Source organism: Vespa velutina, chromosome 18 (genome assembly GCF_912470025.1).
Source record: "Vespa velutina chromosome 18, iVesVel2.1, whole genome shotgun sequence".
NCBI classification, from domain to species: domain Eukaryota; kingdom Metazoa; phylum Arthropoda; class Insecta; order Hymenoptera; family Vespidae; genus Vespa; species Vespa velutina.
The window spans coordinates 2,877,721-2,899,102 of record NC_062205.1 but is presented as its reverse complement, the minus strand read 5'-3'; the positions used below and the strand labels follow the sequence as shown (position 1 = coordinate 2,899,102).

Below are 21,382 nucleotides of genomic sequence, written 5' to 3'. Positions count from 1 at the left end.
CTCTTTCTCTCTCTTTCTCTCGTTCTGATGGACACGAGTGTATTGGAGAGGGAAGAAGAAGAAGAAGAAGAGGTGGAGAACGGGGCGAAAAGACAACGATGCTGACGAATAAGATAGAAAGAGAGAGAGAGAGAGAGAGAGAGAGGGAGAGGGAGAGAGAAGAAAGAATATGTGTGGAGATCGCATCGTTGCGTCGACATTGCAAGCAACGAAGAAGACGACGTCGAGAGGACGGCGACGATGCATAACCTCACTAACACAGTTCTATGCGTTGATATGCAGGCCGATGCACCATCGTGGCCCCACTCGGGCCAATGCTCTTTCGGCTTGCACACTCATCTTCTCTCTCTCTCTCTCTCTCTCTCTTTCTATTTTTCTTTTCCTTCGTCCTTCTTATTCATTCTCTTTTTTTTTTTTTTTTTCTATAATTTATTTTTCTCTTTTCTTTTCTCTTCCTTTTCCAAGATAAACGAACATATATAAGTTAAAGATTCACTTATTCGTACAATCATTATCAAATACGTATGTGCAGTTAGTTAAGTAGATATATACGTATGCATGCACGTAAGTACGTACATATATAGATATAAGTTAACTTACGTCTAATTTATTCGATGGGCGGATGGAAAATGAAATAAACGAAATTAATGGGAATGAGTTAATTTAAGAACATCGAAAGGAAAGGAGTGTAACCACTCAAGCAGGATACGGTACCACCAAGCCGGAAATATTCTCGGTAAGATTAATGACATCCCTCTTTCGAGAACTTCTATCATAGGTCCATTACCTCCTCCTTCTCCTTCTCTTTTTTCTTCTTTTCCTTTTCTAATGTTTCTTATATAGAACAGGAGTTTCCTATATAATCCTAAATCTAGATATGAAATATCTATATACATATATACTTATGTACAAATAAAATATATATATATATATATATATATATATATATATATATATATGAATATTGGATGTTCTCTTTCATGGGTAAAGTTATTGCAGCTGCAAGAAAAATGTATCTTTTTCTCCATTTCTAATAAAGTATGCACATATAAGTGAAAGTTAGATAGATTAAGAGAGAGAGAGAGAGAGAGAGAGAGAGAGAGAGAGAGAGAGAGTTCTTTCGTCGTATCCGCCTCTTCCTCGTTCTTCATCGATCGTTTTCAAAGTTCATACACGAAGCCTATAGTAGGACAGCTGCAACTGCAACAGGTTACCCCTTCCGAAAATTGTCGACGCTTTCGAAAGCAGCCTCCCAACCGGTGTTTACGTAAAATCTTTCCCGAATGACGATCGTTACGTTGGATACGTCTGTATGTATGTATGTATGTATCATTCTGTCCATTCGATCTTGCAGCTGTTTCTCCTCTGTCGATGACGAAAATGGTTATGCGCCTTCTGCAGACGATAGAAATTCACGTAAATACATAGGATCCTATAGGATAGATTAGACAGATAGACAGACGGACAGGAAGAAAGGAGACGGGTTCACCCTTTCGCGCAAAAACCCTTTCACGTGATTTTGGATTTTTCGTAAAGTAAAAGGGTGCAGAAAGGTGCGGGTGTTGCGTGTAAATACGTATGTATTTATAACACAATGGACAGATGGAAAGTATCCCTTTTTGTATAGACAGATGCGCTCTCTCTCTCTCTCTCTCTCTCTCTCTCTCTCTCTCACTTTTTTTTCTTTCTCTTTCGTTCGAAAATTTGCCTGGTATTATTTGTCAAACGTTACAAACACGTCCGACTTTCTTTATTTGCCTGAAGGATCAACTTAACATAAACGATAAAGTTACGAAAATTGCCGAATCATCGTATCGATACTTTTTTTTTTGTTCACTTATTTATCTACGTTCGTAATTTGAACAATTTTTATAAACGTATGAATTACTTTGATAATTTCATTTAAACATCTTATTGTAAAAAATGAATAAATTTTTTCGAACGACGAACGTGGAATTCATTTTTTTTTTTTTTTATTTACTTATTTATTCCTTGAGATTAATTTCGATTGAAAATAAAATACGAATAAATATAGATAACACGATGGACGAATGAATAAGGGAATCGCCAATAAATAAAAAAAAAAAGAAAAATAAAAAGAAGGAAAGAAAGAAAAAAAATTGAACGAACATTCTCTTGATTGTTCAATTATTTAATCACGAAAGAAAAAAAAAAAAAAGAAAAATGGTCAGATATTGCAGACGAATTTACTTTAATTTTGATTGAGTATTTAATTGTTTAAATTAACTGCAATTATACTGCCATTTTGTATTTTTCTTTCCTTCTTTCTTTTTTTATTCTCTTTTTTTTTTTTTCTTTTTTTTTGCAAAATATTAAATTAACGATAACGAGAAAAATGAATGACGAATATACGAATCGCATATATCTCGTGTTCGTACGTACGAAAAACAAATAAGTATATATAATACAGTACCATGTTAAAAAAAGAAAAAAAAAAAAAAAGAAAAAAAAACAAGATGAAGAAGAAAAAAGAAAAAGCCAGGGCACGTGTCCTTCGTGCGACGACAGGTGAATCATCGTTTCTAAAACTAATGACAGGTATGAAAAGGAAAGATATCGGTGATCAAAAGTTCCGCATCTTTTCTTCGAGAAAGAAAAAGAAAACAAAAGAAGCAAAAAAGAAAAAGAAAGGTATTGAACAGAGATTGCTTTCTCTTTCTATTAACATCTCTCTCTCTCTCTCTCTCTCTCTTTCTCTTTTCATTTTTATAAAAAAAGAGAGAGAGAGAGAGACCACGAAGACGCACTACCGACATTAAATACATCACGACATCCGGTTCTAGATTGCCACGTGATATACGATAGAACGGAGCACGTGGCTCCTGTCACCTTGAAAATAATTTTAATGATTTCTATTATATATTTACGACAACGTTTCCTGATTTCCATCACGAATCTCTCTCTCTCTCTCTCTCTCTCTCTCTCTCTCTCTTTCTCTCCTTCTCTCTTTCTCGTGTCCTTTCGTTGAACCCACGTTAATTTATGTATTTCTATGGGTGGGAGGAGGTTGGATGGGGTGAGATGTACAAAGGTTGACATCAAACGAAATTTCCTCGTAACATTATCGACCAAACAAACTTATTTTCTTACTAATACTCAATAATATACATTCCCGTTGGTGATTAAAAGAATGAAAGTGAAAATGAAAATTAAAAATAATAAAGGGAGGTAATGTAAGAGTTTGAAAAAAAAAAAAAAAAAGAAAAAACAAAGAAACGATGCGAAATAAAAAATTGAATGTAACGTCGCTCGTGAAAGAGAGCTCTATTCATTTATGACAAATTTGTATTATAAATTCTTTTTAATGTTCCTTTTCCTTGCATTTTCTTCTGTTTTTCTTTTTAATTCATAATAATGTAAAAGGGATGTTCGATATTGAATGCTTGGGGATAGGGATACGAGTGGAGGGTGATTTTTGTTCATAAAGTTTGCCAAGATCTTGGAAAGGAAAAAATGATGGATGGTTGAAAAGGAGAGAGAAAGAGAGAGAGAGAGAGAGAGAGAGAGCAGCGTAGGTGCTCAACCATCCGTAACACTTAAGAAATAACCCTTTCCTCGAGATTTTCCCACGATCAAAACTTTTCGAAATAATTCACAGTATATGAAAATCTGCAAACTAAAAATTTAAATAATACGAATGGCAAAATTGACGTTATATATTGTTTTTGACAAGATGAAAAATCACAAGTTGTTTTTATTTGACGATAGTTACATTCATCGGGCCTCATACAAACGTTAATATTCATGAGTTAAGACGTATAATGGATTAAATTGAAAAGAAGATAATTTATTTTCCTGATATAAGGACGGTACACTCCTACATACACATATATATATATATATATATATATATATATATGTATATATATATATATAAATATATATGCATGCATGAAGAACGATTTAATCGGGCGGTCTGTAAATTAATAACGGAACAAGCTCGAGTTAAAGTAAATCGCGATAACGTATGATTAATGCGTACGACCACCTTGCAGAAACTCGAGAAGATATCGTATACCAGAAAGAGGCATGTAAAATGGCGTAAGATGATTTTTAGATTTTAAAAATAACGAACGCGAATTTGCCTTAACGAAAAGAAAGAAGAAAGAGAAACGAAATCTTTTTGTTTCGAACAAAATTTAAAAAAGAAAAAAAGAAAAGAAAAAATGAAAGATTTTTCAGAGAAATTCTATCCATGAAAATTTTTCGTAATAAAATCGGCCTACTCTAATGGACCTTCCCTCTGTAATACTACAAATAGATTTATGTAATTCACGGATATATAAGAAAACTTCTTCTAAGCGAGATGTGTATTTCGAGGGAAACTGCGGAAGACGCATCTGCCAAAAAGAATCGCAGGACACGCGTTCTATATGTAACATAAAACCTTTATATAAGAAAGAACACGAAAGAAAGAGAGGGATATATATATATATATATATATGTATGTATTACGTAAGAAACGTAACAAATTGTTCATAATAAAAATACATCTCTCGTTAGATTGCTACCAAAAGATTGGTATTCATTACCACGTTAATATAAATCACGTTGAATATAATTTCAACGTGGAAAAATTAATGGAAGGAATATTTTTTTAAATTAATATTTTAATGTAATTCCATTATTCCATTAGTATTTTAATGTAATGAAAATCATATGTCTTATTTTATTCATCGTCGGCGTACTGGCATAACAGTAAAGAATTATCTCGTATAAAAATATTCAAAAAAAAATCTTATCGATATTTAACCAAGCGAAAGAATTAATTTCGTTCACCTATCGACATCTGGTGGCAAGGGTGTACATCAATTTTTTGGGGTCAGTTCTGGGCCCGTTTTACGAGAGCCATCTATGATCGAACGATAGAGACATATCGTAAATTAGAAAAAGAATCTCTAATGGGAACGTTAAAGTACCAACGGGGTTTTCGTGTTGACTTGAAATTCAAAGGAAAAAAACAAAAAAAAAAACAAAAAAAGAAAAAAAGAAAGAAAAGAAAAAAGAAGGAAAGAAAAAGAAAAAAGAAAAATCCCCAACATAATTTTTTACGCCGAGTTAATATCTTTAATCGATTAATAAATAAATTTTCCAATTTCTTTCTCTTTCTTTTCATTCTATTACATTTTCTAAATTAAAATGAGAACGAACGTACGAATTTGTAAGACACGTAGTTAGGTGGTATAAGAGTCCCTCTGTCGGCATAAACACGGACTGCACTCTCTCTCTTGAGTGGTAAAAGGAGAGTTGGTATATAGACGGCGGGTGCATTGCACCCCTTGTGTCTGAGGGGGTTCGGATCGATTCCGGGCGTTGGCGCCGAGGTCACCGGCTCGCCTTGCTCGGATTAATGACCCTCACCCAGTGCAGTGCAATGGCATCGTCGTCGACTGTCGGCAGCGCCGACGGTAACAGCCCCTTCTCCCTTTCCTCTTCTATCCCTCCTCATTCTCTCTCTCTCTCTCTTTCTCTTTATCCTCCCTCTCCTCCCTCTCTACTCAATGCTCGTCGAGATAGGAAAGGGAAAAGCTCGCGATAGTAGTAGTGCTATTACTGCTAGTAATGTTGCTAGTGGAGACACTGGTAGGGGTGAGATACGTTCCACGAAACTCGTCGAAGAAACGAAAGGACAGAGAGGGTTGTTTCGACTTACTCACACCCCCATCACACCAGATGATATAAACCAACCGTGTGTAAGAGAAAGAGACATGGAAAGAATCAGAAGCAGCATTTCAGGCGCCATAAAAATGCCTCTCTCTTTCTCTCTTTACCCCTCGGTCTACCTTACACTTTCACCGATATCCCGGTACAACACCGGATTTGCCTGAACGTTACTCTAAGGTGAAGACATTAACTACGTTCGTTCGTGTTCGTAAGCATTAAAAATAAAATTCACCTCTACCTTTGTAACATGAACCTTATCGTTTTATTATATCTGAAGAATTAAATTCATTCTTAAAGAAAATATGGCCATGTAATATCGCTTATAACCTTCCACAAATATTACCGTGAATGATCGATCACGTTGATAACGTTTAAGATATTAATCAAAAGTGTTGCGCGATCGTTCGAATGAATGTTCGAGGAGGTCAACGAAAAAATAACAAAATAAAAAAAAAGAAAAAAAGAAAAAAAAAGAAAGAAGAGAAAGGAGAGGAGGGTTGAAAGGGAATCAATTGTCACGAAAATTTCTATGCTCTAACGAATAGGTGATAAGCCGCGGAAGGAAGGATGCGCCTAGGCAAACACTCGGCGCGCTCGTCTACCGGGTTGCAACGTGGCAGGGGCTGTTGAGACGGCAGAGAGGGGGGACTAGGTCATTCCCCCTTGTCTTGCACTACCGAGCGAACAGGGGTCATTGCGAGACACTGAACCCTTCGCGAATGGTCACCCCTCCTCCAACCTTCTCTTTCCTTCTCTCTCTCTCTCTCTCTCTCTCTCTCTCTCTCTCTCTCTCTCTCTCTCTCTCTCTCTCTCTTATGCGAATGAGCGAGCGCTTTTCTACACCGTACGCCGACGCGCTCCTATTTCGAAACGTCGAAGAGTGGTGCCGAGGGGTGGAATCGCGGTACACCGACCCGCCATTTCCATCGGATATACGGCCTGTTCCGGGAACGATTTGAGCCTAGATATCTACCTTTCTATATATCTACACACACACACACACACACATATATATATACACACATATAAATATATGTATGTATATAAATATAAATATATATATATATATATATATACGTACACACGGACACGTTGGTGTTCACTTCTGACAAACGTTACAGAATTTTACGTACTGTTCAGAACTGATAAAAAGTCACTTAATGATGGTCAAAAAAAAAAAAAAGAACTACAAAAGTAAAAATATCATCGTTTCATTATATTAATAGCTATAACTCTATTTGTGATTCAGTCAATGATTCGATGTTCGATTCATCCCTCGATCTGTTCTCATTTCTTCTTAATAATTCTTATATTCATTGTCAGTCATCCGATCTTAATTAATACGTTTAACTTTCTCCGCAAATAATAACGTAATAGAAACGCGTGAAAAAATGTGTGTGAAAGAAAAGCCAGCCATCTCCTTTCATTCTGATCTCAATTAGATCGACATTTATTTCGATTGATTTCATTCCAACTTTAAACCTGTACGACGTTGTTCCTCGTAAAAATGTCTATTACTACGAGAGACGACGAATCATTTATCTTTTATATTTTTTTCTTTATCCTAATGATTTCTAACGGTTTAATCATATGTAACGGTGCTAACGGTGATCAATTTAATAAAAATTTTCAACGATCATTTTATACGAACGAAATTTTCTTTACGAATGGCAGAACGAACGATCGATCGTATAATTCGAAAGGGAAAATTAATTGTTCATTTTAATTAAACACAATTGTTTATGTATATTTTAATTTCATTAATCGAACGAATTTTTGTTTGATATTAAAAGGAACGTAAGTAGTAAAAGAAGACTTGCAACGATCATTTTCAATGTATTCGTCGATAATCGAAATAAGTAAAATAAGGTTCATTACTCGTTCTCATGGCAAAACAGAGGAGGACGATGAAAAGGAGGAGAGATGGAGGAAGAGTTCACAACCCCAAGCTGACCTTGATATCATGCATTAATCATAAAAAGAGAAAAGTAAGACGACGTTTGCGTTTTCCATCGAGCAAAGCAAATATATAAGTACTTCTTGTGAGAGAGAGAGAGAGAGAGAGAGAGAGAGAGAGAGAGAGAGAGAAATAGATAGAGAGAGAGAGAGAGAGGGGAGAGAAGGAACTGTTAGTCACGCTACTCTTGCTACTTTTCTCTCTCTCTCTCTTTCTTTCTCTCTCTCTCTCTCTCTCTTTTTCTCTCTTTCTCTCTTTCTCTCTCAGTAGTAACGGTCAACGTTACGAGCGACAAGTAAGTTAAGCGAGAGATATCACAGTAAAGACTTTTCTCATTCCTCTTTTATAATATTAAGTAGTACATAATGTTTGCTACGGTATTCAAGTAGTAATATTATCATTGATAACGGAACGAAGTGATCGTTAATGAAAAATCATACTCGTTGTTTTTTATTTAAATTTATATTATCGTGGATGATCGTCAGAGGAAGAAAAAAAAAAATGAAAAAAGAAGAATAACAACGGTATTGGGAAAAAAAAAAAAAAAAAAGGATTGAATCGAAATTAATCGAGACCTTTTGCATACATTTAAATTCAAATCGTCATTGATAAAGCATATACATATGTATACGTATATATGTATATATATTTTTTTTTCTGACGTTAAAAAAAAGAGGCATAAGGAGAGCGAGAGAGAGAGAGAGAGAGAAAGAGAAAAGAGAGAAAATGTAGATAGGGGTGGGGAGGGGAGGGCCGAGGAATTTATCCAACATGATTACAACACACGTTCGACGTATCGCGAGAGCAGGGTCAAGGCAGAACAACACAAACTTCTGTTCTGTCAAGTACCATTTACCAGAGTCCCAAGATCGTTCATTGAACGAACAATGCCAAAGGGAATTGGCGCATTGAAAGTGTCGCGACGGACGGAATTGGCTATACGTTGGGAAGAAACAATAATTTAACCATAAGGTACCCTTCCCTCTCTCCCCCCCCTCCACGTTCCAACGGGATAAAAGTTTCACGTTGATCCTTACGATTGTTCGATTGTAAACTGTCCATCTCTAAAAAAAAAAAAAAAAAAAAGAAAAAAAAAGAAAAAACAACTTAATTATCTCTTGACAAAACAATTGAAATGACCTATTATCACAAATTTATTTTCGATCGATCAAAATGATTACAAAACAATCATGAACGTACTTATGCTATTCTAATTTTAAGATTCTATTAATAATGAAAAATAATCGTACGTTTTGTGAAAAACACAAAAATCAATTCGAGTTCGTAAAATAAATCAATTATCGAAAATCAATTATTGATACGATAAGTAAACGAATGATTATTATTATTATTATTATTATTATGTATAAATTATTTTTATATTGATAAAATAAAAACGAACGAGCGAACGGGACAAAGAAAGTAAGTAAGTAAATACTAGTAGTATGACGACAATCATTATAATTTACGTAATCGTTTTGATTTACGTACGCATGTAACGAGTCAATAAGTGCGACAAAATTGTTTGCATTCGAGGTTAGGAATAATCAATCAACGGACCTATCGAACACCGAAACTTAAAGAAGTTTCACGATTCGCGTTTTTCAAAAAGACAATCCCTTTTTTCTTTCCTCGTGATTTCCAATACCTAACAAAATTATTCTATTTATCTTAGTAGGCAGTGGTCTGGAAAAAAAAAAAAAAAAAAAAGAAAAAAAGAGAATGAGATCTTTCTGATTTGAAAATTCTTCGAGAGATTTTCTTTGTTCTTTTTTTCTTCTTCTTTTTTCTTGGACGATATTCGAACAAATAAAATTTAATTTAAGATAGAAAAGGAAAGAGAAAGAGAACGTGTGGCCCGTGAAGGTGGGAAAACAATATTCTGTCGTTTAAAAGTTTTACGAAAACAAACGATCTCTATTCGTTGATGAGAAACTTAAAAAAACAAAAAACAAAAAAAAAAAAAAAAAAAGAAACAAAAAAAAAGGGAAAAAACAAAGTCTGTCATTTAACATAATCGAAAGTTATAATCTATTTATTGAGTTCAAGATCCGTCACGATTTGTGGTCGGGGGATGGTCTCGAGGGTATTTCGTGATAGAAAATAGGTTTTGTTCTGAACGAAGGAAAAAAAAAATACGAGAGAAAGATAACGCGACAATTAGATTTCCATAGTCGATTAATTTCTTCTAATAAGCGTAGGGAGGGTGCGATGGTTCGAATAGAGATAGGAAAGGGTGCCGTTCTCTCTCTCTCTCTCTCTCTCTCTCGCTCTCTCTTTTCTCGCGGATCTTCGATATGATCCTCCTTTTTTGTCGGGCACGTTTCCCCTATATATGCGCGAGGCTTCATTTCCCTCGAGAAGAGGCAGACGTGCACAAGGAGAGAGAGAGAGAGAGAGAGAGAGAGAGAGAGAGAGAGAGAGAGAGAGAGAGAGAGAGAGAGAGAGAGTGAAGAAGGGAGAACGAGAGACACGAAGAGAGACGGATAGATGGATATATATATAGAGGGAGAGAGAGAGACAGAAAGAAAGTAGACGAGACAATGAAGGAAGAAGGTGAAAGAGAGAAGAAAGAGGGGAAGGAACAGGCTCACCCGTACATATTCGGCTATGTTAAAGCGTGTGCGTGCTTGGTTATTCGATGGATGTGAGGGATCAGAGGGAGTAGAAAGAAAAAGAAGAGGGACCGAAAGAGAAAGAGAGAGAGAGAGAGAGAGAGAGAGAGAGGAAAAGAGAGAAAGAGGGTAGAAAGAAGGGTCTGGACACGAGGCACACTCTCGCGCGCGTCTACGACGAATCCGTCCTACACGATGCACTAATTAGTCGAGACACGTCAAACTAACAAATCGTCCTTGTTAAAACGATCCTTAACGAGAAACCAACTTCGGTGGACACTTATCTATTACAATCGGCTACGTTCGCTAATTTCTTTCTTTTTATATTTTCATCGACATATTGTATTACATGAACGATCGAGAGTGAAATGAATGTATAAAAGGGAATAATATTTGTTTTTTTTCTTTTTTTTTTTTTTTTTTTTTAAATAAAAATCGCTCCTAGAGTATTTGTATCGGCGAACAGTGGGAGATGAAAAAAAAAAAAAAGGAGAAAGATATTCAAAGGAAAAGTGACACATTTTTTCGTTGCATTAAAAAATTCATGAGAAAAGGAAAATGATAGAAAAAGGATTTCTCCCTATGTCTCCCCTGCCCTGGTCCGCTCCGCTCCGCCCCCTCCCCTGGGATGATAAGCGAGAGATAGATAAATATATCGTAGAAGAGGATATTCGTTTAGTCGAACGAAGATCTTATTGGTCTTTTCTTTGAATTTGTTTATTATTTATTTATTTTTTTTTTTCTCCTCTCTCATTTTTTTTTTTTTGGTGACGATGTATTTAAAAATCGAACGAGTATCTATAAAATATGTATGTAGGTATATATATATATATATATATATATATATATATATATATATATAAAACGTTTTCCGACGAAATAATTATTATACATAGATATCATTAGATTTCCGGTTTGTTTCCTTGAAAAGATAATTCCCGAAGTTCCGACTTTTCGAAAACATTTGTTCCCTCTTATCGGGACGCATACAGTATATGCATGAGAAGTGATCTAAGAGTGTGAGCGTAAAAGAAAAAGAAAGAGAAAGAGAGAAAGAGAAAAAGAGAAAGAAAGGAAGAGAGAGAGAGAGAGAGAGAGAGAGAGAGAGAGAGAGAGAGAGAAAATGAAATGGACACACTTGACGCGCACGTGCTTCGTGCGTGTGTCGGAAGTAAACGTGCGCGTGCGCGTGCATGTGCGCGCGAGCGCGCCCGTATGCACGAAGGCAGGCACGCACGCACGCACGCACGCACGCCCTAGCAGACATGAGACGAAGGGTCTGAAGGGTGTCTGCGCCCATGATACACGATGCGGCTTCGCCCTTCTCTAAAGGGACTCTCTCTTACTCTCTATCGGTTTTATCTATGTATAATACTATTGTATTATACTTTAATATGATACATACTACGTTTCACGAACATTCTACAAAGAAATATATGTATATGAATAGGTATATGAGTATGTGTATATATATATATATATATATAATATATATAATATATATATATATATACGCTGATAAATAACAATAGTAAACAATTGAAAGTGAATAGAAAGGAAATGAATGCTTTAGATGACACGTATAAAAGATATAATTAATAAGATTGAATAAGTTCGAAGATTATGTTAAAAACATCGTACTACAAATATTTCCAGTTCAATTATACTCTCAATGAAATTAATACGATTATTTGATTATCTTTTGTTTTTCTTTTTTGCTTTTCTTTTTTTTTAACTTTTCTTTTCCACTTCTTTTTCGTATCTGATAAAAAAAAAAAAAAAAAAAAAAAAAAAAAAAAAAAAAAAAAAAAGAACCGTATCGAGAGAGAAATGTTTTTTTTTTTGCTTTCTCCTTTTTTTTTCGCTTATTAATCGAGCGTTAATCTTTCGTAAATTTTTATCGACGCACTATTTCAAACACGTACTTTATTCTCGTTTTCATGCGTATCGAAAGGAGAATATCTCGTGTTTTCTTTTTTTTCTTTTTTAAAATTACTTCTTTTCTTTTATTTTATTTTATTTATTTTTTCTTTTTTTTTTTGTTTTTGTTTTTATTTCTCGTCTTCTCGAACAATCAGAACGTACAATTAAAAATGATCTCTCGCAAATTTTAATCAACGATACGATTTTACTTTGAAGCGCAATCGAACACGTATAAAAGGTAAAATATTTCGTTTTTCTATTTTTTTTTTTTTTTGTTCTTTTCTCCTTTTTTTTTCCTTTTATCGAACGTGAATCAGAAACGAAAAAGGACAATCTTTCGATAAAGTTTTTATCATAGCACACGTATATTTTCATTCTCCATGCGTAAACGTATACACGTATATTAAAAAAAATATACTTTATATTTTCATATACATATAATATATACGTATACGTATTTCTTGTTTCTTTTTCTTTTCGAGCCGGCATTTTTTTTCTTTTCTTTTTTCTTTTTTTTTTTTTTTTCAAATGATCTATCGCAAATTCCATTTAATCAAATGATACATTATTATCGCTTTGATCCTAAACGAGACGATACGTATCGAAAAGTAAAATAAAAAAGTAAAATATTTACATAAATAAATTCTTTAGATATCTTTTTTTTTTTTCTCGAACGTGAGACAGAGAGAGATCACCGGCCACCAATACAAGACAATTCCTCGTGAAATTTTATTCAACGATATACTTTTCCTTCGATATACGTCAATGACGTTCTTCGTCTCTCCGCGTCTCCCACCCCTACCCGCTCCCATCCAACCTTCCCCGCCACCCCCCAACCGTTCAGTCCGTTTGTCTTTCATCATTTTAATTCTTTCTGTCGTTTTTTATTTTCTTGCAAATGTGCACGATCGACGTGTCATCGAGCCTTGGCCTCCACCAAAAGAGCCAATGATAATGCATGCCGCGCCTCGATAAGCCGAGGACTATTTTAAAATACAGATTTGAACTGGTTCGCATCAACAATGGTAAACTTATCGTTTCGTTCTTACGATTACCTGTCTCTTTTTCTCTTCTTTACTCACGTATTTCACGCGCGCGCACACACACACACACACACACCCAAAATATATATACATATGCATGAATGTATGTATATACATTTATTATAAACATATCTCTCCTTTTCTTGAGATCAGTGATTCTCTCTGTCACTCTCTCTTTCACTCCGCATCTTCTCTCTTTTTCTCTAAATATATTTTTCCAAAAAATAATCGTCATATTAAATTTTTCTTTCTCCTTGACCTTGCGACCTTGCATAATATCTGACGACGTTATAACACAGGGGAAAAAAGAAAAGGAATGACAAATCAAATTATTACTCCAAATCGAACTTAGTACATTGCATTTTATATATTCACATCTAAAAAGAGAACTTCATTGATATATAGCTTGCAATATGGTATCGTAGGTATCAGAGAAAAATTTTCTCTTCGTTGTTAAAAATTCTCTCTTGCTTTTTCCTTTTCTCTTTTTTCTCTTTGCTTTTTCTTTTTTTTCCTTCTCCCAACGTTTCTGTCATTTTCACATTTCATGTCGATTGTATCGGACAAAATAAAACAAGAAAAAAAAAAGAAAAAAGAAAAAAAAGAAAAGAAAAAATAACAAATAAATAAAGAAATTAAAAGTGGTGAGGGAGGGGTTGGGGCGGGGGGGGAGGGTAGTAGTAGGGGAAATTGGAAGCGAGAAGTTCGTGCCGTATTTCAAAAATCTAAATTTGATGATGACGCGAGCTACTCTATGCGACCCTGATATGAGTGAGAAAGGTTTTGTTTCAAAAGTTCGATATGTATATCCTAGAAATGAAAAAAAAACAATATCGACGTGTATACGAGAAACGAATTTTTCTATGTAAACACGAAAAAAAAAAAGAAAAGAAAAAAAGAAAAGGAAAGGAAATAAAAAATTCAAAGAAAAAGAAAAGAATTCTTTTTTTAAGTAAAATGAAAAAATAAAAAAAGAAAGAAAGGAAGGAAGGAAGGAAGAAAGAAAAATAAATAAATTTTGGACAGTCGCATAATCGAAACAAATCATAATTATACCGAACAATCGTATCGATCGTATCTCTGATTATATGCCAATTCTCTTCGCTAATCTACTTCACTTTTTCTTCTTCTTCTTCTTCTTTTTCCCTTCTTTTTCTTTCATTTTTTTCTTTGCGACTCAACACTTTCTTTTCTAATGAACAGTCATTTAAAAAGTTTCTTAATAGACAACTCGGAAATAATAATGATAATAATAATAATATTATTATTATTATTGCTATAAATAATTAAGCGTTAATCGATAATTAATCGAAACAATTTCTTAATTATCGTTTACTTAAAAAAGTAATCAAAATTATTTTCACAATTTTTCATTTATATCCATGATCTTTTTCGCTTCATTCATTTGCATTGATTTAACTTTATAGATGACCAGCGTGGCTCGAATTTTTGATTTAAAGAGAGAGAGAGAAAAAAAAAAGGAAAAGGGAAAAAGAAAAACAAAATGAAAGAAATGGAACATTTGAGCTTTGAGAAAAATTGAAAGAAATATTTGCTTAGAATATCTGTTATTGAAAACCAAAATTTAAAATGCAAAAAAATCAGCCTTTGTGATATTAATATATGTTGATGCAATCGGCTAGCTCGATATTTATGTTCGATATCATTTCCATCGGTCACCTTACTCGGTCAATAGAACTCGTACAAAGGTGATCAAAGGTGTTATAATCGACTTTCTTGGCCTTCTACGATCGATCGATCGATTATTAACGATTGGTATCATTTATTCATTATCGATCGAATTGAGAAAGAAAAGTACGTACTCGTACAAAATGTTATTCGATTAATTGGATAAGCAGAATATTCGTAAGATAATATTCATATGCGTATGAGTGTGATAATAATTTTTATTGGCCAATAAATTAATCGTCGAAACTTTTTAATTAAAAAAGGGGGAGGGCGGACTGAGTGGAGGAGAACAAAAAGTTTCTAGACGAATCAAAAGTCCCTGGAATTATTTTCGAAAGATCTATTGCTATTTTTTTTCCCCCAAGACCTTTCGATTTGATTTCTTTACCTTTTTTTTTTTTGTTTTTTTCCTGTTTTTTCTTTTTTTTTTTTTTTTTTTTTTTTTTTCAAATCGTAAGGAACGAAAAAAAGAAAAGAAAAGAAAAGAAACGAATTATTCTGAAAGATTTCGAGAAGAAAAAAAAAGAAAAAGGAAAGCAATTGATTTTAAATATAAATCCTGAATTTTTGGTACAACAAGAAATTTTTCAAAATTACGACATTCATTAATGACCAACTCTATTATAATTAACGATCGACTTTCGTACTTGTTTCTCTCCCTCTTCTCTCACCCCCACTATTTTCTTTGGTATCGACGAAAATCGGAGAGGGAAAAAGAAAAAAAAAAAAGAAAATACGATGCACTTGACGGTTCAAGTGCATCCGTGATCTATTTTCGTCCGGACACGGACACCGTTCGGTTCCTACGTTTCTGTTAGAATATCATGCGAGGCACGGTAAGATTGTTTAAATTTCGCAAGAAAAGAAAAAAAAAAAAAAAGATGAGAAAAGAAACGACGAGGACGAATACGTCTCCAAAAAAAGAAAAAGAAAAAAAGGAAGAAAATAAGAAAGAAAATAAAAGAAATGAGAAGAGAGATTTCGGCTCGATTTATTTGCAAATGACATGGAAAGAAATAAAAAGCAAAAAGGAGAAAAAAAAAAAAAATATATATATATATATACATATATATTCATATTTATATTTTACTTTATTCTTACGATTCTTGTCGATTATCGTGAAAGATCGACTTGAGAATGAATGAATACGAATATGAAACGAAGAATAAAGAAATAAAGAAAAAATTTCGTTCGGAAACGCACGAGTAAGCAAAGAGAGAGAAAGAGAAAGAGAAAGAGAGAAAGAAAGGAAAACAAATAAATAGAAAAAAAAAGAAACACATAAAAGAAAAATAAATTCATTAATCGTTCTTGCACGATTTATCGATCTTATTATCATTCGTACAAATTATGTGTTTTACATTTCTACGAGTATTACGAACACGTTACGTACCATATTTACATTTGTAGCTATATAATATATACATATATATATATATATATATATATATACGCATGTATATGTATGCATATACATAGATGTTACTTTTCAATAGGATAAGCCTGCTGGACGGGACTCGCTGACAATTAAGCTATAGATGGAACAAACATATTATAATATTATATTTACTAATTATATATGTAGATTATTATTATACGTTTAAATTTTTAATTCCTTTCTATACGGTCATGACATATTTGATTATTTCTCTCTCTCTCTCTCTCTCTCTCTCTCTCTCTCTCTCTCTCTCTCTCTCTCTCTCTCTCTCTCTCTCTCTCTCTCTCTCTCTCTGATTGTTTCACGACTTATCTAAGTGCTCGTCGAACGAATTTTTTGACACCACGTATTGTATATATATTAATATAATTATCCTATCGTGTATCAAAAAAGAAGAAAAAAAAAAGAAAAGGATAAACAAAATGTATTTCATTCTATCGAATAAATTTTGAAAATGAACTAAACACATGTTCATTTGTACGATATGAACGAGCTTCTAAATGAAGCTTACTTAACTGTTATATTGTTATATAAAATTTATGAGAGAGCATAAAAAGAAAAAAAAAGAATAATTACATTTGCTCAACGTAGCATAGATAGTATGAAATACTAGGATCTTTTATTTTGAGAAGAAAAAAAAAAAAAAACAATAACTCAATAATGAGAAAATAATTTGTTAGGTTCGAATGCAGAAAATTGAATATTGCAAATTATTGATCCTGGTGGGTATCAATTTTTTCGAAGGTATAATTTTTTTCTCTCTTTTTTTTTTTTCTTTTTTTTTTATGAACGCATCAAGAACACTGAACTGAAGGTCACAATAATAACAAAAAAAAAAAAAAAAAAAAAAAAAAAAAAACAAAAAACAAAAAACAAAAGAAGAATACAAAAAAATAAATAAATAAAGAAAATAAAGAAAAGGAAAGAAAGAAAAGAAAAATTCTTTCTTCTTTTTTCTTCGAAACTCATAAAAAAAAGCTCTTATTACATGGAAAAGTCTTTTCGAAAAAAATTTGTAACATACGCCCTTCTCATTCTCATTGTCAAATATATATATATATATATATATATATATATATATATATATATATATATATATACATACATACATTCATACATATATATATATATATATATTTACATACATACATTCATACATATATATATATATATATATATATATATATAAATATATACACTTGCATATAAATACGAATTTGTATTCGACCTTCGCATTTCGATCCACATATTTTTCTCGTCTATTCGTGTCATTTCGAGGAGAAGAAAGAAACGAGGACTTAACACACTTCGTTGGATTTCGTGGAACGCATTCGGACTGGCCACGCTCGCTCTCAAAGTCGTAGCTTTGACCTTAAACCTGTGTCAAGTGTTTACGTCGCACGTTAAAAGGCAATGTAATCTTTGGAGAACTCCGAGGAAAGAACGCGTGAAGGATAGAGAAAGGATGGAAATGATAAAAGAAAAGAAAGAAAAAGAAAAAAGAAGAAAAATAAACGAAAACGAAAAGGGAGAAAAAGGGGAATAGAAAACAAAAAAAAGAAAAAACACGAAAAAAGAGAAAACAGAAGGAAAGAAAAAAAATAATACAGAGAGGACGATAACGAGTCACGGATAATCTGGATTATGATAATTTTTCTGACAATCATAGTTCTTATATTATTCAATTTTCGCTTTTCGAGAAAAAAAAAATGACTCTTTTCTCTTTCTTTCTTTCTTTTTTTTTTTTTTTTTTTCATTCTATTAAACGACAAGAATCCCTGCATCCTCCGTCTCCCAACCTTCCCCCCGCCCGCCCATCCCGATGTTCCTCCTTTTTCTTCCATCTATTAAAATTTCGATAAAATCAAAAATATTAAAGACAAACGCGATAAGATACGTAGGATAACGTTACGAAGATAAAAATCAAAGGCTAATTTGTTTGTATTATTAGGGATCATGAAAACATGATCAATAATAATACAAGTTATATATGTTATATTTATCGTACTAACGATAGGACACCTACGTAAATCCAATAATTTATTTCTTTCATTCGTCGTGGCAATTTTTCTTTTTTTTTTCTTTTTTTCTTTTTTGTAGTCCGTATACCATCCAAAAAAGGATAAAAATAATTAGAAAAAAGAAAAGAAAAATTAAGAAAGGAACATTCCCTCCTTTTTTGTTGGGTCCTTTTTTTCTCTTTTTTTTTTTTTTGTTTTTTTTTTGCTTTTCCTTCTTTTTATTCCTTCGCTCATAGATCGTAAACTCATTTACACGATTTTTAAACTCAGAAAGTCACAATTGTCGATTTCAATTGCAATATTATTTGAAAATCTTTTCCTAAACCACTCTTTATGATATTAAATAAATATACACGAGTCGATCGATGGATATTTCATCGTTTCGAAAGCGTATCGCCTAAGAGGAGCCTGCGGGCTCCTTCGAAGGAAGTGAAATGTTTTCACCGTGCGAACCTTCAATAATATCTACTTAATGGTTAATATTTTTTTCTATTAAGAAAAGTTAAGAACTTTCACAGATTTATTTCTACAAATCATCTGAGTATTATATTTTTCTTTTTTTTTTTTTTTTTTTTATCGAATATTACAAGCGAAACACATCCATATTTGCCGTACGTTAAATTTATCAAATAGAAATTCACTTATACATACATATATATCATGATAATGTTTTAAAGATTTTCAAGTAAAAGGCATTCCTTTTTTTTTTTTCTTTCTCCCCTCTCACTCCTCCAAATTTCACTTCCTTTTGTACAAAAATTTCGTGCAACTTTTTATAATTAAAAAAAAAAAAAAAGAAAAAAAAACGGAAGACAAAAAATTAATTTATCATATTATTTCAAATAAACGAATTATGTGTGAATGATCGAATAAAAGATTTCGATTGAAAGGTGTTGATATATATATATATATATATATATATATATATATATATATGTATATATATATATATACGCACACATATATTGTTAATAATTTTGACCATGAAATGCCGTTCCTTCGGATAGGCCGATGTGCACGACGATCGGAAACTCGCGCTTCCGAGAAGAAACACGATCCTGTGTTGAAGAAGCGATCGAAGTAAGTATGAGCAACGGCTCGTGAAAAGGAACCTCTAACGAAGAACAAAGAGAGCTATGCGACGATTTTATAATACGTTATTCCCCTACTTAATACTCCCTACCTCCCTGGCAACGATCTAAGCAACGAGCATCCTCCTGAAGAATATACATTTATAACGAATTTACGAATCATTATCAGAGCTTGATAAAACGTCGTCGAACGTATCCTATACGTGATCTTTCCAAAAAAAAAAAACAAAAAGAAAAAAAAAAGAAAGAAAAAAAAAAAGATAAAGACGTGATCGATTGGTAAAGATGTAAAATATAATAAAACGTACATACGTATGTAACAACGTACAATCGAAATTACGCTAAATAATGCGTGGTAATATATAATTGATGTGTGCCTATAATATATATATATATATATGTATATATATATATATATATGTATATACATAGCACACACATATACGTATATATAAAAAGACATTACTCACCGAGATCGGGTATCGAGCTGGTAGGTTCCTCGTGGTGTCCCTTGGGATCGGAGGACCTGGCTCTTGAAGTAGGTGGTGGAGGTGGCGGAGGAGGAGGTGGTCTCATGCTCGAAGTAGAACTAACCACGACTGTACCCGATGGTGGTGGCGGTGGTGGTGGAGGCGGAGGTGGTCCCGCGTTATTATTGTTAACGTTATTACTAGGATGATGATGATGATGATGATGGTGATGATGATGATGATGACTGTTATTATTATTGCTATTGGTATTGTTGTTATTGTTGTTGTTGTTGTTACTACTGCTGCTACTGCTGCTGCTACTGCTACTGCTGTTGCTGGTGGTAGTACTGCTACTGCTGCTGCTGCTGCTGCTGCTGCTGCTGCTGCTGCTGGTACTGCTACTACTGCTGCTGCTGCTGTTATTATTGTTGTTGTTGTTGTTGTTAGTACTGACGGTATTGTTAACAGGTGCTGATCTGGGTGGTCGCATTTGGGTCTGTGGCGACATCAGGACCGTGTCGGAACGCGCGATGCCGCCGGCGTGGCCCTGGCCCGGCGGCCTCGGACACCAGCCATGCAGCACCCTGATGGCGCTCCTCACTTCCGCCTGCAGTTCGGCGGCCCTGTCCCTCGCCGCGTGAGCCACCTTCGAATAATTTCACCCCGCGCCACGCGGGTCCCAACGAATATTCTCCCTTTTCCTCTCTCCGCCGGTCTTCTTCTTCTTCTACTACTATTATTACTTCTTCTTCTTCTTCTTCTTTCTCTATCTCCTTCTTTTAACACTTCCCGTAGAAACACGAAATAAATAGCCGTCGATTATAATCACCGTAAATAATTCGTCACATCGAGAAGAAACAAAACATATATAAATATATATATATATATATATATATATATATATATATATAAATATATATATATATATATATGTAGTCACTGATCACTCTCAAAATTACTATCTCATTATTAATATATATGTATTATATACATATACACACACGTATATATATATATATATCGCACTATTCAACACTTTATCGCAATCGAATAGAAAGCTCCTTTACGCGAGGAATATATTTTATGCGCGAGGATCTACGGCGTCACGGTATATCCACTATGGACGATCGAGAATCGAGATACGTTGGCCCACTCTCTTTCTCTCTCTTTCTCCCTCTTCTCTCCCTCTCTCCCTATCTATCCATCTATCTTACGCTCTTCTGTCGTAAGAGATGGTGGTCTGCTGTTGCTGCTGCTGTTGTAGCTGCTACTGGGGCTACTGGTATTACTGATGCTTCTGTTGCTGTTGCTCCTTATCGTCTTGTCTCGCAACTCACTCGTCTCTCGCGTTCTCATACGTACTACGTGCGGCCTGTTCCCGACGCGAATGTCACGGTCAATGTCTTTACCACCCGCCGCCGCTGCCGCCGCCGCCGCCGCCGCCGCTGCT

The 21,382-nt window shown here is 33.9% G+C and overlaps 1 protein-coding gene across 1 annotated transcript in view; it reads right to left on the bottom strand.

The window, feature by feature from the left end:
• Positions 1 to 20,198, bottom strand: part of LOC124955481 (nuclear hormone receptor E75-like) — a 148,457-nt gene extending 128,259 nt beyond the window's left edge. Inside the window, exon 1 of the mRNA XM_047509985.1 lies at positions 19,933 to 20,198. Within this exon, the coding sequence (XP_047365941.1) occupies positions 19,933 to 20,038 (106 nt within the window). The 5' untranslated portion in view covers positions 20,039 to 20,198. The remainder of the gene's footprint in view (positions 1 to 19,932) is intronic.
• Positions 20,199 to 21,382: the final 1,184 nt, after the last annotated feature.